General features: G+C 40.3%; 2 protein-coding genes and 1 long non-coding RNA gene across 3 annotated transcripts; 1 reads left to right on the top strand and 2 right to left on the bottom strand.

Annotated features, from left to right (window-relative positions):
* Positions 1-974: 974 nt before the first annotated feature.
* Positions 975-8,495, bottom strand: LOC119734115 (monocarboxylate transporter 12-like). Its single transcript, XM_038207473.1, has 4 exons — positions 8,132-8,495; positions 7,536-7,679; positions 1,463-2,293; positions 975-1,217 (listed from the first exon to the last, which is right to left on the bottom strand). The coding sequence occupies exons 1-4, from the start codon at positions 8,343-8,345 to the stop codon at positions 1,108-1,110; spliced, it is 1,299 nt and encodes a 432-aa protein (XP_038063401.1). The 5' UTR covers positions 8,346-8,495; the 3' UTR covers positions 975-1,107.
* A 5,648-nt stretch (positions 8,496-14,143) lies between these two features.
* Positions 14,144-18,621, top strand: LOC119733611 (monocarboxylate transporter 12-like). The gene is made up of 4 exons (XM_038207023.1): positions 14,144-14,633; positions 15,271-15,414; positions 17,306-18,136; positions 18,378-18,621. The coding sequence occupies exons 1-4, from the start codon at positions 14,315-14,317 to the stop codon at positions 18,485-18,487; spliced, it is 1,404 nt and encodes a 467-aa protein (XP_038062951.1). The 5' UTR covers positions 14,144-14,314; the 3' UTR covers positions 18,488-18,621.
* Positions 18,622-24,654: 6,033 nt separating this feature from the next.
* On the bottom strand, positions 24,655-25,612 carry LOC119733772. Its single transcript, XR_005271972.1, has 2 exons — positions 25,242-25,612; positions 24,655-24,921 (listed from the first exon to the last, which is right to left on the bottom strand). It is a non-coding gene; the product is annotated as an uncharacterized LOC119733772 (long non-coding RNA).
* Positions 25,613-26,430: the final 818 nt, after the last annotated feature.

The following is a 26,430-nucleotide window of genomic DNA, read 5'->3' as shown; positions in this document are numbered from 1 at the left end:
AACTTTGAAAATTTAAAATGTTAACATTTCTCTCTTTTACTGCTACAAAGGAGGTGGAAACTTCATAGTTACATGGCAAGAAAGCTGTTTTAAATGTATTTAAGTCATATAAATCCTATTACATGTTCCCGTTAACTGGACATTGTTTCATAAAATAGTTGTCTACCCGACCACTCTGCGTTTGTAACAACAAACGCGAACCTCTAGTTATGTTTTCCCCCGTGATGTTGATGCATGTATGTCTACATCGAGCTAATTAAAACTAATAACCAAATAGATAATTAGTATGATTGAAAGGCTGTGAAGGTAACAGATGGCTAGGCGTCTGGCTGCAGATGTTTCCCTCGTAATTGTGGATCTTCGTTTGAATGAATTTTGTGCATACAGGATTTTCAAAAAAACAGTGTCCCATTTTGGGGCGATGGCTTCAGAAAGAGTGAGGGCCCCGTCCCCCCCCCCCCCCAAGTAGGCGCCAGACTATTCCTCATTTGCATACGTGTTCAAAAATCTTGCACATGCAAATGATCCAATACCAGGGTGAGAGAGCAGGTAGTGGTGGGCGCGTACTGCTCGACACCCTGGGGACGCGGTTGCCCACGATTGGACCTTGGTGATAATGTGGCCTATTTTCGAGTAGTATAATAGGGATGTAAGTGGCGCCACCAACGTCAAAATAGTCCGCCCCCAAAACAAAACCCCATTTTTTTTCTGCGGCCAAAAATTGTGGGCAGAATTTTTTGACAAAAATTTTACTTCTAAAAAATGTAAAAAAAAATTGTGAGCCCCCCCCCCCACAAAACCATATCCTGGGTGCGCCACTGCCATGCTACATTATCATACTCGGATGAATGTTGTTCACACGAGGTATGGCAAGATTGCCACACACATAGAAAATAGCAACAACACCAGACACAGACCAAAAGGCATAAAGCCAGGAAAAGGCATAAAGCCAGGAAAAGGCATAAAGCCAGGATTGCGTGCAACTAATCTTTAATTGATCAAAACACACTTGTTCAATGTACATTATGTCCTTATGCTTCTGTTTCAACTCCGATCGACTCACAGTCAATTATGAAACCCTCCAATGCAAAAAAACTCTCAGAGGTTCTACCGTTGAGAATATCTTAGCATCAGCAAAGGCACCAGTGGTACAGCCTGCACGCTGCCTATCAGTAGAAAGGCTGCTGTGTAACTTCCGGTCAAGTCGTAAACCAAACCTTAAAACAGAGACAGAAGGTAAAATTGAAATCGCGAAGTCTCGTAGAATGGTTTGACATTGTTGATCTTTTATGCTATTGCATGGTGTGATGCACATTGCCAGTGATGCCACACAAGTAACACCATGAATTAAAGTACTTCCTAATAATTATTACTTATATGTTGAAACTACATACTAGACTACTCCGTGCAGTGAAGAAAGTGGCGTAAGGAAACGACATTCATTTATAAGGCTTATACGTACCAGGCAGAAATCCCAAAGCGACTAATAATAACGTCACCTTTAGCCCGATCCAGCCAAAAGCACCCGCCAATAGCTCGACACCAAGAACCTGCTTGACGAGAACATCCGTCTGGCAGGACAAGACCCCGTCACTGAACAAAATCAGCACCGCTGACGTCATCATTGGCCAATAAGAAGTCAGCAAAGAGGAGGCAAGGTACGAGACGGAACTCATAACGAGGCAAACGGCAACCAGAGTCCACGAGGACATCACTCCGCGGTCGGTGATCAGTCCCTGACTGATTTTACCAAACAGGTTCGCAATGCCCGCGATGGTCACGAAAGACCCCGCCTCCTCCAAAGTGAACCCGTTGGACTGCGCCTGGGACACGAAATACACAATCCACATGAGGTACGCGTAGATCGTGCAGCAAGATATGACGGCCACCAACCAGTAGCGCGAATTGAGAAGTAGTCCCACCTCGAAGTTCTTAGAGACGAACTTCCACAGCGAACCACAGTGAGAACGGAGAGTGCTCTCATGTGCTGATGGCGAATTAGTGTGTTCGGTCTGGGGGAGCGTTTGGTATGCGTTTGACTGATCGAGCTCAGGCTGCCTCGTTGCTACCATAACGGCGCCACTCGCAACAGAATGCATGGTGATGGCTCCCACTAGTAACATGGTTCCTCTCCAGCCGTAGGTGTCTAAGAAAAGCTGGACCAGGGGCGCGAAGACGATCAGTCCCACGGAGTAGCCGGTCCGTGCAATGCCACTTGCTGTGGCGTAGTTCTTGGTAAAACAGCGTCCGACAGCCTCCTTTGCAACAACATTAGATATGCCTTTGGCAGTACCTTCAAAGATATAATATAAAAAGTATGCATCAAAGTCAAGTTTTGGCAATGTGTATAGTTTTCCTCATCTGTTGTGAAGACATGGGTCCCCTACTTGATCTACGTTAATTGCCAAAAACTAGAAACTAATATCACACATACACAAATGTCTCATTGTAACCCCGATATATGTACATTGCTTTATACATAGGTTTTCCTGCACATTTTGAAACTTAATTCATTCCAATTCATAAACAGTTAACTTCAATTTCGTCTCCAGAAGACTGGAACGCGTTTGTCGTTGGTCATTCCAATTGATCAATTTCAACATTTGTCCATTTGATGTCGTCAAATTTCAATGGAATTCGTCTCACCTGATGACCATGTACATAATGTAAGGATTGAATTCGTCTTTGTTCAATCGATTTCAAGAAATGTTCGATCAAATTCATCAGACAATGCGCACGCTGGTATACCATACACAGACGTATTTGGCATGGTGTATTGCAAGACAATAAATTGTAGGTTTAACAACCAATCCAAAGAACAAGAAGAAGAACTGAATGACTGTTTTCGAAGATGTGAAAATATGAATGCAGTTTGCTTTTCATAATAAGTAATTATAGGCCTACTTATTTCCTGCGTGAAATGGAAAATATACGCAATTTCATTTGCCTGTGTAAACCCTATTTCTTTCAGTTGTTGACGCATAAAATTGTCAACGAACTAAATAAATATTGAAAAAGATTACAATTTTGCATAGTAATTGTTACATGAAAAATGCTTATTTAAGGTTTAAAGACCAACGTTACACGGAGACTAACAGACACAAAAAAAGTAAATATGTAGAAATGAACAGATGAAAACGTAAAAATACGGAAGATGGCCTACAATTATGAGATGAATTTGAATGAAATTTATATAACATTGATTGCAAAATGACGGAATCGATTCATCTATCGCACGTTCAGCAATTGCAGACAACGAAATTGAATTGTCTTTCACGAAAAAAGTATGGCGAAAATGAGCGAACAAAGACGAAATTGAAAATGATGTAAGCAGGATCATGAATTTTCAAGACGAAATTGAGGTCATTACAAAACCGAGCCCAATCTAGCTAATGCATTTTGGGGGTAATTAGCGCCTCTGCGCTCTTATCTGAGATTAAGTAGGTATCCGTTACACTGGGTGGAGCCCAGGACTAACCGACATTATTGCCACTTCAGGAGTGGTTATTATTAGTTACGCAACACACAATACGCCGCACACAGACCCTTTACACCCCCGTGGTCAGCATTATGCCCGTGTGAAGCAATTATTAAGATGTTCATTTCAACTTGAAGGTTCAACAGCATGCTAGCTCTGCGTTATATACTTCGTACACAACTGACGACTGGGATTTGATGTATCATTGTCACGTTAGGTATACAATTTCCTTAAAACAAATGGATACAACAAAATTGATAAGAAACATTAAAAAATAATTACACGAAAAGTTCATTTCAGCTGCTGTCGTAGATTCTCTTGTATTTTGCACTGAATCACACACTCAATGCATTTATTGACAACTTCCTATAATGTGATTTATTGAGGTACTGATATGCCAATGAACATTAAAAGTGTGAAATACAAATACTGTACAAAAATGAAAAAGCACGGTACACGCATGGGTCTAGTATACCCAATCTAGGTAAAGCATGATACATCAAGCAATCAGTTCAGACCCCGCATGATTAAACTTGTGACAAACTTGCACTGCCGCTGGAACAAACTTTTGCCATGGGGTGCTGTAATAAAGGACGGATAAAATTAATGCGAAAGCGGAGCGCAAAGCCCTTACGTCGTGGCATAATTTGGAATATAGATGCTCTGTCGTGCAATCTGGGGGCGATTCCTGGCCACTTTCATTTGACTTTGTTAGCAACTGTTTTTGTTTAGAATATACTGTTGCATTGTATCGTTATGCATGACATCGCATGTAAATATTATTGTTGCAAGGCTGCTTTCTTACATTTAGTAAATTCCTTCGTGTATGTTTTGTTTTATTACGGCGTGGGGCCACAGGGCCAGGGGCCGCTTTAGTTCTATCTCACCAAACAATGTAGCTCTCGATGTATGCAGTGTTATTTGTTTGTTACAGAGAATGGCAAATATAAAAGACTTAAAGACCAAATGCATCTTTATGTTTATGCTCGGTAGATAGCAAGTTTGGGGCTAGGCAAGGATTTATCGGTCTACTGAGATTTTATGAGGAAAAAGTTGCAGAGGATGATGAATAGCTTTTTTATGGCATGGATTTATCGGTCTACTGAGATTTTATGAGAAAAAAACTTGCAGAGGTAAAACATGAATAGCTTTTTTATTATAACGAAACTACACTGGAATTGTAGCATGACTATAGTTTCAATAAAAGCCCGTCCCACTCCTTTTAGGTTGGGGTTGTGTCACGGTGAACCTTGCTATTTGTTAATCTTGAGTACAAAATGCTAGCAACGTCAATGAAACTTTTAAATGAAAAGAAAAACCTTCAGGGGAAAGGTATGAACATTTGCCCCTTTTAAAAGATCGAATTAAAAAAATCCTAGCAAGCATAAACAACCATCGTCATGGCCGAGGTTATTGCTTCTGGGTCAAAGCTTCCATCATGGCGGAAATATCATAGACATGTCATAATTTTGGATACCTTGAGAAGAAATATCGATTCTGCACTGCCTGAAGATTTAGAAAATACCTCCTCTTAATATTTTACAGTGTTGTGCTAGACTTTCGAAGCGCCGCGCTTAGCCGCGGCAAAACTAGAAACGAACAAAACGAAGGAGATATTTGTAGAGCAAGCATAATGTATAGCGTAGCGGCGCAATTTCATCGTCGCGTAGAACACTGCTGGCTGGAACACATTTTTTGCCTAGGAGAAGGGGGTGCTGAAGCATATTCCAGCACCCCAATCCAAAAAGTTGGGGGTGCTGCAGCATCCACAGCACCCCCATTCCCGGGGGCTTGAAACTTGACTGTTATTATTCAGAAACTTAGACCATCCTTCCAGAAGAAGCATTAGGCTATGCCCATACGGAAGATTATGGAAATCAACATGGTCAGTAAAAACCATTGGCCAGAGTTTTTTTTTTATGGAAGTCGGCCTAGTGGCCCAAGTGCCATTTTGTTACATATTTTCAGAAGCTGTCAAAGTAACAGAAAATAAGTAGGAGAAAAACACCTTCCTTCATATTACTGTTCCACAAAACTGAGCTTAAATACATAAACTATTTGTTATTCAAAAACAGCTTCATCGTGTGTACTTAACAAAAAGTTAAAACCACAAACGTGCGACTGCAAGGCGAAATAACTTTTGACGTTTTAAGAAAACCCCGAACTGATGACTAATAAACACATAAATCTCATATTGGGTATAAACTTCTCTAAGTCATAGATGCAATTTGTATAATTATATGTTTGAGTACTATTAGGTTGACATCACATTGCTTTTAAATCGGGGTTTTTTTTTTTTGCGAAGACTATTGTTTTGTACTGCGGAAAAGAAATTGTATGAATGTTCAATCAACCAACCACGAGATAATGAAGTGACTTGTATGGGTTGTAGTTTTTCGTTGACTGAATTGAGTGGCGATTACTTATAAAAATGAGTACAAAAATTGTTTTGAGTACACCTACTTCTGAATATTCAAAACACTCTGTAAAAAGGATGACATATCACCAAAGGGGCGGATTTAAAATGTTGACAATTTAGAGCTTAATTCCTTTGATTCGCCCTCTCAACAAAGGGACGGATTTCAATTTAACGTTGAGAGCTTACTTTGATTCACCCTCTCAATAATAAGGTGCGGATTTCTGTGGACAACTTAGAGGTTAAACTCACCGTCCCAGTTAAGGTGGCGGATTTCTGATGACAATTAAACTTAGGAGTATTTACTTTGATTCGCCCTCCAAAAATTGGGGGCGGATTTTTAAAGTTAGGGGGCCTATATTGATTCGCACTCCCAATAATTGTGCACATTTCTGTTGACAATATAAAGCTCATTTTGAACCCCCCCCCCCACTTTAAAAGTTAAACATATTCAGAAACAAAGTCCTTTAAAGACCCATCTTAAAAACAAGAAAAAAAGATTTATAAATCGTATTGTTTGCCTAACCAGGGTTATAGATAAAGACATTGTATACTACAGTTGTTGGCAGTTGTTGGAACAAGTATTCTGAGTCAATTTCTTTGGTGTTCCAAACAGTAAGAATACACAATAAATTGTCTTTTTGTGTGTGTGATGAAACAGGTTGTAGGGTCATTGCGTTAAAATGTTGATATTCTCTGAACGGATTGAGCAAATTCAGTATTTTTTCATCTAACAATAGCTTATGAAATTGGCTTTCCAGTCATTATTATTTTGGTACTACATATTATTTTAAATATGAAATTTATTTTGGGGGGTTTGCCTCCGCTTTTTTTTTTACTCACCCATTAATAGCATTTGGTTGGCCAGTTAAAGTGTTAAGACAAGCACGCGTAAAGGAATCCCAAGGTTCATATAATTTCACGTCAAAGTCGTCTCGATCTTGATTATATTTTCCTAACCAATGCTAACCATGATCGCTATCCTTGCTCCAAGCATCCAAGAATGCTCCAAGTAAAATTGTTCCTTGCTCTATGCTTCAGCCACCTGAATCACACAGCTGCATTGTACATACACAATGTACATGCTATCCTACAATCTAGCTCCATGATAATAGCATCATATGGATGGTCACACACTGGCATGGGTAACACCTATACTGACCACGGCCTGCAAGTCACTGCTCTTAGCTAGTGGATCAGTTACAACTGACCAAAAGTAGGCTCTTATCAGTCTAAACATGCTAAAATATCAGGTAATCCGCTGCAGGTACTGCATGCTTCATTAGGCTTGAACCTCAGAAACTGAGGTTTTGAAAATGCATTAGATTGGGCTCAGTTCTGTAATGGTAGCGAAAATGAAACGCGTGTTCAGAGCGATTCTCAAATTCAGACGAAAATGATTAACCGATTTTCATAAGTGATTGAACATTTTAGGAAATTGGCCGGGAAAACCTATATTAAACAAATTCGATGGAAATATTATTTAACATTTTAATTAACATTAGATTTATAAGCTCAATGATGACTGGAAAGAAGCTGGAGTATTGCTACGAGTGTTAAATTAATCGAGAAAACCGAAACATTTCATGTGGAAATTCAATGAAGTTGAAATCGTTGTTTTTCAATGTTTTTGAATACAACCTGCCAGTAACGTGTACAGCAACGCCAGTTGCAGAGAGTTCTCGACGAACGATCCGGCAATGGCCGCTGCACTCATCATCACGCCACACGTCATCATGACGTAACCAGCCCCAAAGCGCCTGCTCACTAATCCTCCGAAAGGAGCTGTGGAGACGTAAAATATTTGATTTTGAGTTGATCAAAGGATGGAACATCCTTGTTTCTAGATGATCGTGCAGTTTACTCTCCGCACGTATATCAGTTCACACAATTTCAACATTTATGTGTATTTGATTTTAAAATAATGACTGTGAAATAGAATGAAAATGGTATTGCTGAAGGGACCCATTTGAAACCGATGCATGGAGAAAATTAAAAGCATAATTATATTTTGAAAGTATCATATTCACATGTAGTCTGGGTTGCATTACAACCAACAATTATTACATTTAAATAGTGGCTTACAGTCATGCAGATGAGTAATTGATATACGCATGAAAACGCTCAGTCAATTTTAATACAGTACAACAGCCATGCATGCGCTTCTTCGCAACGCCATAAATATAATACACACAGTTGAATTAAATTGCAGTTTAGAAAAATACTGTCAGTGTTACCTACGAATCCACTTGTTGCGGTTGTCAGTGACGCTATCCAGCCGATAATCCACATTTGGGAGGTCAGTTGGATTTGCAAAATCGGCAGCATTATCCCGAGACCTTTGGTAATGCCGATCACCATGAGGTTGTTGGTCCAGAGCGCGAGGACCGCGACCCAGCCGGGCCTTCCGCCGTCCGGCCCCTCCAGACTGTTGCTCACCGCCCCGCTCATAGTCCGGGACTATTTTGGTTTAGGAACAGGGTGCGCGGTGGTTGACTTTCTTGCTCAAAGGTTTTAGAAGGGGTACCGGGTGGGCATGGACATGATATATACATAACACATCTCGCAGTTACGTGACACCGCCATCACGTGAATATTATGTATACACAAGCTGATTTACCCGATCATAGATCGGGTAGGGCGTATTTGTGTTGGGGTTGAAAGTGTGGGGAGTTAAATGTAAATGGGGGATTTAGTTGAGAAGAGATGTAGCTATAGAAAAGCAATTTACGGTGACGCGATCTGAGGCAATTTCTGACCACGTATGATATAGTAAAACAAAAGATCATCTTTTAAACATCATTTTCGAGTTTGGAGTCATTGAATCAGCTGTTCTGAGCAAAAGAATATTATTGTAGGCTACAATTTTTATTCGGGGAAGAAAAAGTGGCGGTAGGGAACCAAACGATATTCAGTGCCCGCTTTTAAATGTTGGGGTGGGGGTCCCCCGTCCCCCACCGATTGACGCCGCGCCCATGATAATTATGTACCATGGCATGTATAACTGTCTGTAAATTTTCCCGTTGGTCTGTTGCATTTTGTGAGGCAGTCGCGTTTGTTAATGTGGGAAAACTGAGTTGAAAGACTTACCGTATAGTACACAGGCGAAGGCTGATTGTACTGTTTTGACAATAAATCATAATGGAATAAAACGTGAAGGTGGCATTTGCAATAGAAATGTTGAGTGTGTTACCATAAAATTACATAGTCTGAATCATGGAGGAAGGTCATTATGAAGGTACAGTATTGGACTCTTCAACAAACGTAAACTTGAACTTCTTACAATTTGCAAGACCTGCGAGGAAAAAGTCGATTTAACTATTTTATTCAAGTTGGCATGGTTCAACCATAATATAAGCAAGGCCAAACAGCCAACAACCGCCAATATTATTATTTATGCACTCATCGTTATTCCAACCCAACATAGTTCAAAGATCACAATATTTGAAGCAATGCATCGATACCTCGTTGATTTACCCGATCATAGATCGGATAGGGCGTAGAGTTGGGGATGAAAATGTGGGGAGATGAATGTAATTGGGGGATTTAGTTGAGAAGACATGCAGTTATAGAAAAGCAATTTCTGTGGTGCGATCTGAGGCAATTTCTGACCACTAAAACAATTTTGTTTTTAGCAAAAGATCATCTTTTAAACATCATTTTCGAGTTTGGTGTCATTGAATCAGCTATTCTGAGTACTAATAGAATCATTATACATGTAGTAGCTACAATTCTTATTTGGGGAAGAAAAGTGGGGGGGGGGGAGGGGACCCAAAAAGTCTCCACCACTTTAAAATGGGGGGGGGGGGGGGTGGAGGGGTTCCCCGTCCCCCACCGATTGACGCCCATCATAATTATGTACCATGGCAACAGTCTGTAAATGTTCCCGTTGGTCTGTTAAATTGGCATTTTGTTAGGCAGTGGCATTTGTGAGAAAACGTACTTGAAAGGCTTGCCGTAGTACACAGGCGAAGGCTGATTAAGAAGGTCATAATTAAGTTTCAGTATATTGGACTCTTCAACAAACGTAAACTTGAACGTCTTACAATTTGCGAGACTGTCTGCGAGGAACTTGGCGAGTCAACTGTTATTCAACTTGGGTCAACCATCTATATAAGAGCAAATTTTACTCGGCCTCCGAGAAATGTGTGCTCCTGAAACGATCTGAGACCGCGGTCTTTCGCGACGCCAAAATCGCTCCACGTCCGTGGGAAAATGTGGAGGGTGTCTTCCGCCGGATCGGACACATTTTCGTTGATTTTTTGTGTGACTGCGTTTGAGATCGCGATGTTTGAAGCAATGCATCGATCCTTCGTTGATCCCAGACAGGCCCCCGAAATTATAACGCAACACATGTGGCGGGCAGCGAACTCACAACGCTCAGCCTTGGTGGAAGCATGGAGCTGTATTAACACACGATGGAAGCAACAGAGCACTATACACGTCACTCACATGCTTGTGCTTCAAATCATGCAAATAGCGAGCACGTAGACCCAACCTCGTTTCCAGGGTGTGGAGCAGGCTGCAGTACGCGTTGCCATCGACAGTTTTGCATAGCCCGGAAATACTACGCAGTGTAGACTTTCGATTGGTCAGACCGCGCAAGGCATACTTAATGTGTAGTCCTTCTGAGTATTCGTTGCACTCGGCGCAGGGGCGGCAAGCGAAGCATATGAAAGAATAGGGGCACTCGGTGGCCACACGGTCTCGGATCCTTTCATGAGCAAACATCGTCTCGGAGGCCGAGTTAAACTCTCTCTTATATATATAGATGTAGTCCTACATCTAAATTCTATTACATAACACTTCGTACAAGTCTTCAGAGGGTATGCATTCCTTTCAGGTGCCAGGCATGCGGATCACACAATACATTCAATGAATCTATAGTAATTCAAATGAGGTAGTGTAGCATGGGTATATAAACCCCTTTTCTTTTCTTCGTGTGATAGGCATAGCGAAAAGAGCTGAACAGTTCAGCTCCTTGTTCATTGCAATAATGAATACTGACTCGTCCGAAGACGACATTAAATCACCCCAACCAGGCCAAGGTAAGCCTAGTTCTCGCCGGGACATCGATGCTCGGTTACAGGCCAATGCCGACGGTATCCAGAAGTTATCGACTTCTGTTAATGCCATGCAAGAGATGCTGGCATCAGTGGTTCATTCCCGTGACTTATCCGGACGTGCGAAGCACGCCGGCCCCAGCAACTCCGCTGGTAGTCCACCCCAGTTTGAGGTCTCGGCTCAATACGACGAGGAGTTTGTAGACGAGCTACTAAGCCAGGAAGCTGTGGCATACGACCCAGCTCAATCTGAGTTTGACCTGACCAGTGTACTGGCGGATAACCAAGCCATTACAGCGCAAGCTGATTTTGACGTTCTTCCAAGTGAAGATATTTACAATGACAGTGAGGCTAATTAGCCCCGAGATATTTAGCAACCTAGCAGAAAGAGCTGTAAAAGCGGTAACTTTGCCAATCAAGAAAGAGACGTATGCAAAAATTGCAGAAAAATACGTTACACCGTCAAATGCGGTAGCTGTGTCGGCACCCAGAATAGACAGTGAACTTTGGGGAACCATCCCCGCCTCAGCTAGATCCAAGGACGTGATCTTACAGAAAATCCAAAAACAAGTTATCAAAGGTTTGCTTCCTTACTGCAAAATGTTGACTGAATTGCGTGATGCAACAAAGTCAGGCTAAGTTGTGAACATTGACAAGTTAAAGGAACTTGCTTTAGATGGCATTACCCTTGCAGGGAACGCCTCTTATGAACTGTGTTCCCGCAATACTCCCGTCTCAGAAATGTTGTTTGGGAAAGACATGAATAATACAATGAAACAGGTAGCTAATGAAGCCTACAAAGCAGGCCAAAAATTGACCTCAGACGAGAGGAAAAATCAGTCTTCCTATCGCCGTTATGTGCCTTATAACCAGCAGAGAACAGGCAAAGGCTCGTCCGCAAACTACAGCGGACCAACTGTTAGACAGACGCTTCTGGCGTTCATCTTCTCGGGGTTCGAATGTTCCCCAACACAGCCGTGGGCGATCCACCTGGCAGCAGAGATCTAACAAACCATCTACTGCAACGAGACCTACTTCAGAAAAAAACGGGTATGTAAAATCAGACCTACTATCCTCTCCATTGGCAAGTGCCGGGAGACTAAAATTACACAAGGGCGATTGGTCTCAAATGACTTCTGATAGGTGGATTCTAATCACCATATCAGGTTGTAAAATTGATTTCTTGAGCTGTCCAATTCAAACCTCAAAACCTCAAAAGAAATCCTTCTGTGATCAAGAATCACTTGTGATCAATACTGAGATAAGTGAACTGCACAAAGGTGCAATCAGAGAAGTTTCTCTGGCGGAATGCCAGTTTCTGTCGAACACTTTTCTGATAGTGAAAAAGACAGGTGGATTGAGACCATTTATTAATTTGAAAGATCTTAACAAATTTGTGTCGTACGAGCACTTCAAAATGGAAAATATCAAGCTCGTGAAAAACCTAATTCAAGTTAATGACTTTCTCACGTCAATTGACCTGAAAGATGCTTATTTTTCTATTCCAATGTGTGAGAAGGATCAACCTTATCTTTGATTCTCTTGGGCAGAAAAATGTGTTTGCTTTATTTGCCTACCATTTGGCTTATCATCAGCCCCTAGAATTTTTACTAAGGTTATGAAACCTATAGTAGCATCAGCGAGCAGTCGAGGTATTCGCTTGGTCATTTAATTAGATGACATCCTCATCATGTCTTCTTCAAAAGAAGAAAGCACCACAAACACTAATTTCGTGATAAACCTACTCCAAAATCTTGGATTTGAAATTAATTATAACAAATCTTGTTTGACCCCTGAAACAAAAGTGACATACTTGGTATTCATAATCGACTCGGAAACTATGTCAATTCACATCCCTAAAAGTAAGGTGGAAAAAGTCAAGTTGGAATGAAAGAAAGAAAGAAAGATTAATCGGAACAAATCCAAAGAGTGGTCGGGTTGTGCCCGACCACTCAATGAGCAGGAAACAAAGTCTCCAGTCAGGCCTCCTGTGGAGTTAATCACTCTACCCCAAACTTGGAATTTGTGGCTGTCCCACCCAGGGCCGGCAATGGTGCAGTGACCGCATATCAATTAGTGTCTAGTGTGCATACACTGTATAGCTACTCAGCACTAGCACCACAATATCGATATCATCGATACTAGTCTTTAAAGTGATACAACTAAAGCAACAAATTGATAAACTATGACAATTACACAACGCTCAGTTTTCTGCCTAAAGAAACTAATCTAAGCAGGGTCAAATGGTACTGAGAGTATGAGTTCCCACAGTAGTCTCATAACACTTCCACTAACAAAAGAATACGAAATAATCGGAATGAAATGATAACTGCTCCTAACTTCTACTTTAACGAATTAAAGAAAAGAATTTCTGTACAAATATGAACCTGATTACTGTTTCTGGCAAGTCAATTCACTATAAATGCCGTTTCAAGATCCAAATGTCAAAATAGTAAGAGTACAAACATCACAAAATGAGACCTGTTTTAGCCAGAAAAGGAAAATTTAACAAATGAAAAGAAACTATTCGAAGCACCTTAAGACTATGGTGAATGGAGCAGTGTGTACTCTCGTGTTTACATAACAATCCACAAGAATGATGTTGCATGAATTGTTTTTCAATAAAACACAACCAAAAATAAGAACTTCAGAAAAATGTGTCAAGAAATTGTCTTTAAAACTTTTTTGGTGTTTATTTCATTTTGTAATCAACAATTTTAGACAGCAATTGCCCCTTTTCAATCCCACTTTCATCACAACACGGACGCCGCCATTTTGAAATTATAGGTAGCAGACCAGTAAATGAACTTCCATAGACCCCAATGGTAAATGCTCCCACTTCAGAAATTCGGGAAAAATACTAACAACTCTCCAAGGTGTTCGAGACACACATCAAAATAAAGCTTATTTCATCACCTTTTATTTTCTTTTCAATTTTTTGGGGTTAACTGATGAGTTTTAGGAGAAATTTCCATCCGAAGATGATCACCCCTAAAAATAGTCCTGAGGCCCATCGCCATTTTGAATAACGATGGCTACACTCCATTGCGAAATAGAGCGCTTTTAGGGTCCAAATTACATCCAAATTACACACAACTGCAAGCTCCCAGTCCTGTGCACGGCTTCCATCCATTTTTTCACAAACCCTCAAGTTCATGGTCCACAATACTCTCAAATACTGAAGATTTTGAGGGCATGCAAATCGTGATTTGGCCGGCGTAGGCAATTTGGGGCCTATTTACTGGTCTGCAACCTTATTGAATCTCCCATGGCAATTTAGATGTAGGACTATCTCACTCATAAGTTATTTCCATAATATTCACGTGATGGCGATGTCACGTGACTGCGAGTTGTGTTATGTATATATCATGTCCATGCCCACCCGGTACCCCTTCTAAAACCTTAGAGCAAGAAAGTCAACCACCGCGCACCCTGTTGCTTCACCAAAATAGTCCCTGGACTATGAGCGGGGTGGTGAGCAACAGTCTAGAGGGGCCGGACGGCGGAAGGCCCGGCTGGGTCGCGGTCCTCGCGCTCTGGACCGAAAACCTCATGGAGACCGGCATTACCAAAGGTCTCGGGATAATGCTGCCGATTTTGCAAATCCAACTGACCTCCCAAATGTGGATTATCGGCTGGATAGCGTCACTGACGATCGCAACAAGTGGATTCGTAGGTAACACTGACAGTATTTTTCTAAACTGCAATTTAATTCAACTGTGTGTATTATATTTATGGCGTTGCGAAGAAGCGCATGCATGGGTGTTGTACTGTATTAAAATTGATTGAGCGTTTTCATGCGTATATCAATTACTCATCTGCATGACTGTAAGCCACTATTTAAATGTAATAATTGTTGGTTGTAATGCAACCCAGACTACATGTGAATATGATACTTTAAAAACATAATTATGATTTTAATTTTCTCCATGCATCGGTTTCAAATGGGTCCCTTCAGCAATACCATTTTCATTCTATTTCACAGTCATCATTTTAAATTAAATACACATAAATGTTGAAATTGTGTGAACTGATATACGTGCGGAGAGTAAACTGCACGATCATTATTATTTTTTTCGGTGGTCTGGTCACAACATAATTTACTATTATGATAAGTTGATTATATTACTCTTAATTTACTACAGACATCATCATTGTGCCCAAAACGCAATATAGCCGAACAGAATTTTCACTGTATGGTATCCTACTTAATTGTTATCCTACTTAATTGTTATCCAACTTCATTCGCATCTAGAAACAAGGATGTTCCATCCTTTGATCAACTCAAAATCAAATATTTTACGTCTCCACAGCTCCTTTCGGAGGATTAGTGAGCAGGCGCTTTGGGGCTGGTTACGTCATGATGACGTGTGGCGTGATGATGAGTGCAGCGGCCATTGCCGGATCGTTCGTCGAGAACCCTCTGCAACTGGCGTTGCTGTACACGTTACTGGCAGGTTGTATTCAAAAACATTGAAAAACAATGATTTCAACTTCATTGAATTTCCACATGAAATGTATCGGTTTTCCCGATTAATTTAACACTCGTAGCAAACAGATTCTATCGCAGAGATACTCCAGCTTCTTTCCAGTCATCAATGAGCTTATCAATCTAATCAGTTAATTAAAATGTTAAATAATATTTCCATCGAATTTGTTTAAAGGGAATATACATCATTTGCTTTTACTGTTATTTTTCAGAAATGGATGGAATTAAGGGGTTGCAAATATATAGCAAATATAGTTACACTGACTTTTTTGAGGTTTTGGGTTCGAAAATGCTATAAAAACCAAGAAAAACAATCATTTTCCTGTAGTCTGGTTCCCTGACTCCATATAAGAAGAAACAGAGGAGTTTACATATATTGGGTAATTGTAAGGTCAGGGAACAAGTCTAGCTGGCTCGTACCCGTTCATAGGTTTGTAATCGATTGCAAACAAGTGCGATGGTCAATTGGGGCCAGTATTTGAAAAAAACCCAGTTTTTTCCAACGCTGATCGGCCGATCAGCGTTGGAAATTGATATAAAAATACCACTTTTCTTGAAAATGAAAGTATACCAGGTGCCCTGATTTTACAGGATGCTTTACACTGTCATTCACTATTAGTCTAGCAAGGTATTTCAAAATGATTTGGTAGTTTTATTTTTGATGTTTGCAAATGCTGTATTTTCCCTTCAATATAGGTTTTCCCGGCCAATTTCCTAAAATGTTCAATCACTTCTAATAATCGGTCAATCATTTTCGTCTGAAATTGAGACTCGCTCTGAACACGCGTTTAATTTTCGTATTTCGTCTTGAAAATTCATGATCCTGCATACCCCATTTTCAATTTCGTCTTTGGTCGCTCATTTTTGCCATACTTTTTCGTGAAAGACAATTCAATTTCATCGTCTGCAATTGCTGAACGTGCGATAGATGAATCGGTTCTGTCATTTTGCAATCAATGTTATATAAATTTCATTCAAACTCACCTCATAATTGTAGGCCATCTTCCATATTTTTTCGTTTTCATCTGTTCATTTCTACATATTTACTTTATTTTTGTGTATGTTAGTCTCCTTGTGTAACGTAGGTCTTTAAACCTTCAATAAGCATTTGTCATGTAACAATTATTATGCAAAATTATAATCTTTTTCAATATTTATTTAGTTCTTTGACAATTTTAAGCGTCAACAACTGAAAGAAATAGGGTATACACAGTCAAATAAAATTGCGTATTTTCCATTTTATGCAAGAAATAAGTAGGCCTGTAATTATTAATTATGAAAAGCAAACTGCATTCATATTTTCACATCTTCGAAAACAGTCATTCAGTTCTTCTTCTTGTTCTTTGGATTGGTTGTTAAACCTACAATTTATTGTCTTGCAATACACCATGCCAAATACGTCTGTGTATGGTATACCAGCGTGCGCATTGTCTGATGAATTTGATCGAACATTTCTTGAAATCGATTGAACAAAGACGAATTCTATCCTTACATTATGTACATGGTCATCAGGTGAGACGAATTCCATTGAAATTTGACGACATCGAATGGATAAATGTTGAAATTGATCAATTGGAATGACCAACGACAAACGCGTTCCAGTCTTCTGGAGACGAAATTGAAGTTAACCGTTTATGAATTGGAATGAATTAAGTTTCAAAATGTGCAGGAAAACCTATGTATAAAGCAATGTATATATCGGGGTTACAATGAGACATTAATATATGTGAGATATTAGTTTCTAGTTTTTGGCAATGTAGATCAAATAGGGGACCCATGTCTACACAACAGATGATGAAAACTATACACATTGCCAAAACTTGTCTTTGATGTATACTTTTTATATTATATCTTTGAAGGTACTGCCATAGGTATATCGAGTGTCGTTGCAAAGGAGGCTGTCGGACGCTGTTTTACCAAGAACTACGCCACAGCCAATGGCATCGCACGGACCGGCTACTCCGTGGGACTGATCGTCTTCGCGCCCCTGGTCCAGCTTTTCTTAAACACCTACGGCTGGAGAGGAACCATGTTACTAGTGGGAGCCATCACCATGCATTTTGTTGCGAGTGGCGCCGTTATGGTAGCAACGAGGCAGCCTGAGCTGGATCAGTCAAACGCTTACCAAACGCTCCCCCAGACCGAACGCACCAATTCGTCATCAGCACATGAGAGCACTCTCCGTTCTCACCGTAGTTCGCTGAGGAAGTTCGTCTCTAAGAACTTCGAGGCGGGACTACTTCTCAATGCGCGCTTCTGGTTGGTGGCCGTCATATCTTGCTGCACGATCTACGCGTACCTCATGTGGATTGTGTATTTCGTGTCCCAGGCGCAGTCCAACGGGTTCACTTTGGAGGAGGCGGGGTCTTTCGTGACCATCGCGGGCATTGCGAACCTGTTTGGTAAAATCAGTCAGGGACCGATCACCGACCGCAGAGTGATGTCCTCGTGGACTCTGGTTGCCGTTTGCATCGTTATGAGTTCCGTCTCGTACCTTGCCTCCTCTTTGCTGACTTCTTATTGGCCAATGATGACGTCAGCGGTGCTGATTTTGTTCAGTGACGGGGTCTTGTCCTGCCAGACGGATGTTCTCGTCAAGCAGGTTCTTGGTGTCGAGCTATTGGCGGGTGCTTTTGGCTGGATCGGGCTAAAGGTGACGTTATTATTAGTCGCTTTGGGATTTCTGCCTGGTACGTATAAGCCTTATAAATGAATGTCGTTTCCTTACACCACTTTCTTCACTGCAGTAGTCTAGTATGTAGCTTCAACATATAAGTAATAATTATTAGGAAGTACTTTAATTCATGGTGTTACTTGTGTGGCATCACTGGCAATGTGCATCACACCATGCAATAGCATAAAAGATCAACAATGTCAAACCATTCTACGAGACTTCGCGATTTCAATTTTACCTTCTGTCTCTGTTTTAAGGTTTGGTTTACGACTTGACCGGAAGTTACACAGCAGCCTTTCTACTGATAGGCAGCGTGCAGGCTGTACCACTGGTGCCTTTGCTGATGCTAAGATATTCTCAACGGTAGATCCTCGGAGAGTTTTTTTTGCATTGGAGGGTTTCATAATTGACTGTGAGTCGATCGGAGTTGAAACAGAAGCATAAGGACATAATGTACATTGAACAAGTGTGTTTTGATCAATTAAAGATTAGTTGCACGCAATCCTGGCTTTATGCCTTTTCCTAGCTTTATGCCTTTTTCTGGCTTTATGCCTTTTGGTTTGTGTCTGGTGTTGTTGCGATTTCTATGGGTGTGGCAATCTTGCCATACCTCGTGTGAACAACATTCATCCGATTATGATAATGTAGCATGGCAGTGGAGCACCCAGGATATGGCTTTGTGGGGGGGGGGGGGCGCTCACATTTTTTTTACATTTTTTAGAAGTAAAATTTTTGTCAAAAAATTTTGCCCACAATTTTTGGCCGCAGAAAAAAATGGGGTTTTGTTTTGGGGGCGGACTATTTTGACGTTGGTGGCGCCACTTACATCCCTATTAAACTACTCGAAAATAGGCCACATTATCACCAAGGTCCAATCGTGGGCAACCTCGTCCCCAGGGTGTCGAGCAGTACGCGCCCACCACTACCTGCTCTCTCACCCTGGTATTGGATCATTTGCATGTGCAAGATTTTTGAACACGTATGCAAATGAGGAATAGTCTGGCGCCTTCTTGGGGGCAGGGGACGGGGCCCTCACTCTTTCCGAAGCCATCGCCCCAAAATGGGACACTGTTTTTTTTGAAAATCCTGTATGCACAAAATTCATTCAAACGAAGATCCACAATTACGAGGGAAACATCTGCAGCCAGACGCCTAGCCAGCTGTCACCTTCACAGCCTTTAAATCATACTAATTATCTATTTGGTTATTAGTTTTAATTAGCTCGATGTAGACATACATGCATCAACATCACGGGGGAAAACATAACTAGAGGTTCGCGTTTGTTGTTACAAACGCAGAGTGGTCGGGTAGACAACTATTTTATGAAACAATGTCCAGTTAACGGGAACATGTAATAGGATTTATATGACTTAAATACATTTAAAACAGCTTTCTTGCCATGTAACTATGAAGTTTCCACCTCCTTTGTAGCAGTAAAAGAGAGAAATTTCAACATTTTAAATTTTCAAAGTTTTTATGCTAATGACAATTTCCATATTCATGAGTCAAAGCGTGATGTCATTCAAGGCAGAACCGTAGTGTCTCCATAGCTTTGTGTATACAAATATATATCAAAGTTTTCTTCATTTTCTTGGAGTAAATTCCACTTTTTATTGTTTATCATGTAAAACAGCTTATTTGGACAATCGAAGTGGCAAATATTTCTTCAAAAATTTTTTTGTGCGTAATTTTGAAGGACTAATTCTTGTACTGTTCATAACGCACCTTTGGCAAGGAGTACCTTTTGTGACAAAAGCAAAATAGCGCCCTCTTATATATTGATGAAAGGATTTACTAATAATTTAAAAACTACCACTTTCTTGTCACTTCCAATGAAAACAAGTATTAAGATCTTGTGTGTAGTGTTGCAACACATAGTAATGTGCATGAAAACAAGATGAGCTAAATTTCCACTGCATGTTTCCTTTAAGTTATGAATATTTTGATGTAAGAATACCTGCTCTCTCACCCTGGTATTGGATCATTTGCATGTGCAAGATTTTTGAACACGTATGCAAATGAATGCAAATGAGGAATAGTCTGGCGCCTACACGTGCGTTACATTAGCGTTTGTTTTTGTATGCGGTGTCTGGGGTTTAAAACAACATCAATTCGTCGCACCGTAAGTCATGAAAACACATTTTCCTTTTAAAGTTAAAATGTTACCATCTGGCCTGTCAATTTGCAGTATTACATTTCAGGTTAATAAAAGCAAACTTGAAAGGAAAGGAGTATTTTTGAGAAGGCGTGGATGTCTTAATAACAATGGTCGTGAAAAAACGTAATGCACATGGAAATAACAACACCAACTACACGGTAAAAATCCATTACTAGCAAATTGCGGTATCGAATCAGGATACAGGGAGAAGGTTTCCTATCCAGGGCTTACTATTGGAAACGAGGTTGGAAATAAAGTAAGCGCTGGGGACGAGGTTGAATAGTGGGACTAAAAAAAAAATAATACAAATAGAAAAAAATTAAAAATTGACAACCTTTTTTTTGGGGGGGGGGGCTCAATCCCCCCGAGCCCCCCCCCCCCGCCCCTTGGGTGCGACACTCCAACCTTCAAGGACTCCCCCTCCAACCTTCAAGGACTGGAATGCATTATCATCACTTGCAATCTCATCCTCATCATTGAATGTATTGTATTTTCAATCTGGCCTTAGCAAGTACAGTACTAACTTAAACAGTAGGCGCTATATAATTTCGTCTAGAAGATCCTATTGCTGCCAAGCGCATCGCACGTTTGCGCGACGGTGCAGGCGACGCCTTTGTCTGCCGATGCAACCATATATGAAAATACACCATACCCATAACAAATCATTCATCTATATATCCCGGTGGTAGATCATCATCGATAGATTACTAGGATGTTGAGTGTTTCCGTACTTTTGCCTGTATTTGTTTTGAAAAAAAGTGTATGAAACAAGCCGTTGCTGATTTGAAGATAATACATGTTTGCGAAATAGCCCGAATGCCTATCGGTCGCATATAAAACTTTGAGGCATCTTGATCTTCACTTTCTCTTAATTTTCGTGACCTTTTAAAAAGCCGCCCTTTCGGACTAGAGGGATTTCTTGGGGGGGGGGGGAGGGAGACGGGGCCCTCACTCTTTCTGAAGCCATCGCCCCAAATTGGGGCACTGTTTTTTTGAAAATCCTGTGTGCACAAAATTCATTCAAACGAAGATCCACAATTACGAGGGAAACATCTGCAGCCAGACGCCTAGCCATCTGTCACCTTCACAGCCTTTAAATCATACTAATTATCTATTTGGTTATTAGTTTTAATTAGCTCGATGTAGACCTACATGCATCAACATCACGGGGGAAAAAAATAATCACCATTACTTGCTAAGCCCGCCCCTTATGTTCATGAGTGACCCCAAGTCAAATGAGGGCGCACTATACCGCGCTTCGAGATCGACAGAGTTGACCGCTGCATTTAATTTCGTAATTATCCCAGTAAATGTCTTAAGATAGTTGACTAACATCAGGGTGTGCCGTCGTTGTTCTTTTCTCTTGAATAAACATAACCTCCCCATCCAAACTACTGACCATTGACGATATCTACCGAAGGGGTCATGATTATTCAGTAATTTCTATGGGATAGTTATGTTTATTCATGAGAAAGCAACAATGACGTCACAATATTGTTATTATAGGTTTTCCCGGCTACTTTAAAACGTTTATCATTCGAATTCACCGTTTCTAATAGTCAAATTTATCCACCAACATCGATTTAGTGCACTTCCAATGTTGAATTTTGTCTTTTGCCAGACAATTTTAAATTCAGTTCAAGCAAATTCAAACAATATTGAGCACACGTTTTCGTCCCGGAGTATTCATTTTCGTCTCGTCTACGCCAAACCTTGTTATTCAGAAATCAAATTCGTCAAATTGATTTAAGACGAATTCGATCTGTAAATGCTGCACATTCGGCAACAGCTCAGATGAATTTGATCTGTAATGACGAATATTTTCGACCCGGCGACTCAAGGAGGGTGACCAAACTTTGAAATTGAATGGTAAATGACTTTTGGTTTTGTTAAAAGCGTGTGAAATTTTTCTCGGGCGAAATTGATTGTTAGAGTTTGTGAATTTGAATAAAAGCTATTTTAAAATAGCCGGGAAAGCCTATACTTATAGTCAATTACATTGTAGTTACATATTATACAAAGAACGGCTCGTTGAGCTTCCAGAGCCTCGTGGATACTGAGATGATGTGAACTATGGATCGCAAGATTTCTGGTTCGAAATCCACCTATATGCCCATTTTTCATCAACTAGTACGGTGTTCTCCAATTTAATCGTTGGGATAATTGTTAATATAAGGGAAATATGTGTAAGGGAAAATAAATGTGTCTTCGACACTGTGTGATAAATATCCATGTCAAGGAGAGTGCGTGATATTGTGATTGGTTAACTTTTCTAGGGTCACTGATACATTTACATGTACATGATGCCGTTGCGGCGAACGGCAACCAGCACGTCTGTTGGGCTTTCTAATTAAAAAATAACTTGGACTACATCCAAAGGATTTTCATTTTTTGCCTGAAATCTTAGGGAAAGCCATGAATTGCCACATTTTTCGGCTGCTGGTTAAAGTTCGTGCATCAAAAGATACGATACCAGTGAAAGTATAGATGAAGAGATAAATTCTTCCTCGATACCGCGGAAGGAATTATCTTTGAATTCCGGATTTCTGTGATAAATTATCACGGTAACGCGGTATCGAGGAAAAGGTATCTCTGAATTCCGGATTTCTGTGATAAATTATCACCGTAACGCGGTATCGAGGAAGGAATTATCTTTGAATTCCGGATTTCTGTGATAAATTATCACGGTAACGCGGTATCGAGGAAAAGGTATCTCTGAATTCCGGATTTCTGTGATAAATTATCACGGTAACGCGGTATCGAGGAAGGAATTATCTTTGAATTCCGGATTTCTGTGATAAATTATCACGGTAACGCGGTATCGAGGAATGGATTTTCTTTGAATTCCGGATTTCTGCGATAAATTATCACGGTAACGCGGTATCGCGGAAGGCAATTCAAGCTTCCGTACTCTGGCTCTTACAGTGAGAGTTGTTTGTGTGTGCATCCGGCCGTGACGTGACTCCGGCATGTTTTTGACCAGAGGTTTCCAAGATATTTCAATGTAATTCGACAATAGGTGGTTAGTATTTCCTGATATTCGCTATTGAGGCTGCATGTATTGATACACATGTCACTGAATAGGCCTGCAACTAGCGCTCAGTAGGCCTAGGCCTAGCCCCATAAATGTGGCCAATTTACTGGACTACCTCCGTAAACATAGGCCACACTTCCACATGTACAAAAACGTGTCAAATTTTGATTTTCACATTTAGGCTTAGTTTGTACTTTTTTTTGCTTTACAAGCACACTCACCCTCTTTATAGGCTAATCAGAAAGTGCTGCCTTTTTCAGATGTCTATTTTTTGTGAAATTTCCAGATTCATTTGCACACGTTTGCGTATCAAAATTTCAACATGAAATTTCACAAAAATTGGACAAAAAAAAAACATTGCACTCGTTTTCGTCCCGGAGTATTTGATTTCGTCTCGTCTGCGTCAAACCTTGTAATTCAGAAATCAAATTAGGCTAATTGATTTACATGAGACGAATTCGATTGAATGGTAAATGACTAAATTGGTTATTATTATTTGCTAATTCGTTCGCACGAATTGCTAATTCGTTCGCACGAATTGCTAATTCGTTCGCACGAATTGCTAATTCGTTCGCACGAATTGCTAATTCGTTCGCACGAATTGCTAATTCGTTCGCACGAATTGCTAATTCGTTCGCACGAATTGCTAATTCGTTCGCACGAATTGCTAATTCGTTTGCACGAATTGCTAATTCGTTCCCACGAATTACCAACTCGTTCCCACGAATTACTATGCGTTTCCGGATCCACGAGTCATCAATTCGTTCCCACGAATTTGAAAATCGTGGGAACGAGATAGCAACTCGTGCGAACGATTTAGCAATTCATGCGAACGAATTAGCAATTCGTGGGAACGAATTAGTAATTCGTGCGAACGAAATAGTAATTCGTGGGAACGAGTTAGCAACTCGTGGGAACGAATTTGCAAATTACAAAAAACATTTCCACCCTGTCCCTTTCCGGGCTTCGTACGATCATTATTACTTCATCGGTGATTCAATATTCTTTTATAATGTTGCTGAATCAATAGAGTTTGGTCACAACTTAATTTAATATGATGACAATTTGATTATAGCACTTTCCAATGTACTACAGACTTTATTAGTGTGCCCAAAACGTACATAGCCAAACAGAATTTTCACTGTGTCCTATACCTGTTTGTTTGTTTGTTTGTTTTTGTTTTTTTGCCTCTCGATGTTTTGTTGATGATGTTCCATCCTTTGATCAACTCTCAAAATATTTTCCTCTCCACTGCTCCTTTCGCAGGACCTTCAGTAGTCCCCTGATAATTTAACTGACCAATGGCATTCAGAAATAAAATAAGGGTGTGACGCACTTTTCCTTATATTTATATTATGTACAATTTATTTATATTTCAACGTTTCAACGCAAAGGTTTGGTCTCTTCTTCAAAATCCCCAAAATAATTATCGACAATTTATACAATCATTAATACTCGATGCGTCCGTCCCGGTGTATCTTGATCTTGGGATCTTGGGGTATGATCAGTAGCGCCTGTGATGGTCCGTAACTTGTCCGCCGCTGCGGTCCTGCCCTGTCGCTTCTGGTCCTCTGGTCAAAGGTTGCACTATTCTCAACCCCCAAAAGCTCTGAAATTACAATCCAAATTATACTCCTACTAGGTGGATTCTAGCCAACAAATAGTTTACAATGATAACATTTCCCAATGTCTCAATAACCACAACTGTTATAAATCAGCACTAATCGCAGGAATATTTTCTTTGCAGATCCACACAATCTTTTTTCATCGATAATTACATTTTCCTTTAAGTTTACTGATATGAACAGCACAAATATTTGATTGTTAAATCTCAGCAAAGTATATCAAATTCTTCTTCTTTCTACATACAAATGTGCCAAATATCCATTTAAAGGTTTGTAAAATAAACAAATAATGCAATAAACTTACAGGAATGTGGGTGATTCCTAGCTTGTCCAAGGTTTCAGCGGCTTGGCTCTTACTAGCTCAAGCTTAAAATATACTAATGCCGTAGGCTGGCTGAGCCCTCTCCTTTGGCTTCTCCATATCAAAAATTTCTCACAAATTATTTCTCAAAATCATCGAGGCTGGTCTCTGCCCTCTCCTCGGAATCTCATCTCAAAATCTGCCCCATTCCAAACTCGTTTTGCTTATAAACCCGGAGAAAAACATTTCAGCAATGCTACATACTAAGGCCCAAGAATTCAATAAATGCATTCACTTGGCTAAATGAATATTCAACACTTAAATTTATGCAAAGTACCAATACACTTACCAATGACAACTCTACTGGAGTTGACTGCCCCATTCTTTGATGGTTGAATAACTAATTCTAGAAATACATGTAGTTGGGTGTGGCGGTCCCGAGGAAAATAAATTGTGTTTCTCTAAACCACTTCCGTTTAACCGAACTCAGAAATTGTAGACCCCTAAAAATAAATTAGTGTTTTGTCAGTTTAAAGAGTCATTTCGATTAAAAACCAAGTATCACTTTGTGACAACTATCTTAAGACATTTATTGGGATAATTACGAAATTAAATGCAGCGGTCAACTCTGTCGAAGCACGGTATAGTGCGCCCTCATTTGACTTGGGGTCCATAAGGGGCGGGCTAAGCAAGTAATGGTGATTATTTTCCCCCCGTGATGTTGATGCATGTAGGTCTACATCGAGCTAATTAAAACTAATAACCAAATAGATAATTAGTATGATTTAAAGGATGTGAAGGTGACAGATGGCTAGGCGTCTGGCTGCAGATGTTTCCCTCGTAATTGTGGATCTTCGTTTGAATGAATTTTGTGCATACAGGATTTTCAAAAAAACAGTGCCCTATTTTGGGGCGATGGCTTCGGAAAGAGTGAGGAGTCCGAAAGGGAGGCTTTTTAAAAGGTTACGAAAATTAAGAGAAAGTGAAGATCAAGATGCCTCAAAGTTCTATACGCGACCGATAGGCATTCGGGCTATTTCGCAAACATGTATTATCTTCAAATCAGCAACGGCTTGTTTCATACACTTTTTTTTCAAGACAAATACAGGCAAAAGTACGGAAACACTCAACATCCTAGTAATCTATCGATGATGATCTACCACCGGGATATATAGACGAATGATTTGTTATG

The sequence above is a fragment of the Patiria miniata genome, unplaced genomic scaffold (genome assembly GCF_015706575.1).
Source record: "Patiria miniata isolate m_02_andy unplaced genomic scaffold, ASM1570657v1 HiC_scaffold_26, whole genome shotgun sequence".
Classification (NCBI taxonomy): Eukaryota; Metazoa; Echinodermata; class Asteroidea; order Valvatida; family Asterinidae; genus Patiria; species Patiria miniata.
This window is presented reverse-complemented; position numbering and strand designations above follow the sequence as displayed.

Excerpts from the sequence above, each read along its gene's own strand:
- LOC119734115 (XM_038207473.1), bottom strand. The coding sequence starts at position 8,345 with ATGAGCGGGGCGGTGAGCAACAGTCTGGAGGGGCCGGACGGCGGAAGG. Across the intron at positions 7,680-8,131 it reads CGCAACAAGTGGATTCGTAG|CTCCTTTCGGAGGATTAGTG; the intron begins GTAACACTGACA and ends ACGTCTCCACAG. Across the intron at positions 1,218-1,462 it reads CGCTTTGGGATTTCTGCCTG|GTTTGGTTTACGACTTGACC; the intron begins GTACGTATAAGC and ends CTCTGTTTTAAG.
- LOC119733611 (XM_038207023.1), top strand. The coding sequence starts at position 14,315 with ATGTATATATCATGTCCATGCCCACCCGGTACCCCTTCTAAAACCTTA. Across the intron at positions 14,634-15,270 it reads CGCAACAAGTGGATTCGTAG|CTCCTTTCGGAGGATTAGTG; the intron begins GTAACACTGACA and ends ACGTCTCCACAG. Across the intron at positions 15,415-17,305 it reads GCTGTACACGTTACTGGCAG|GTACTGCCATAGGTATATCG; the intron begins GTTGTATTCAAA and ends ATATCTTTGAAG.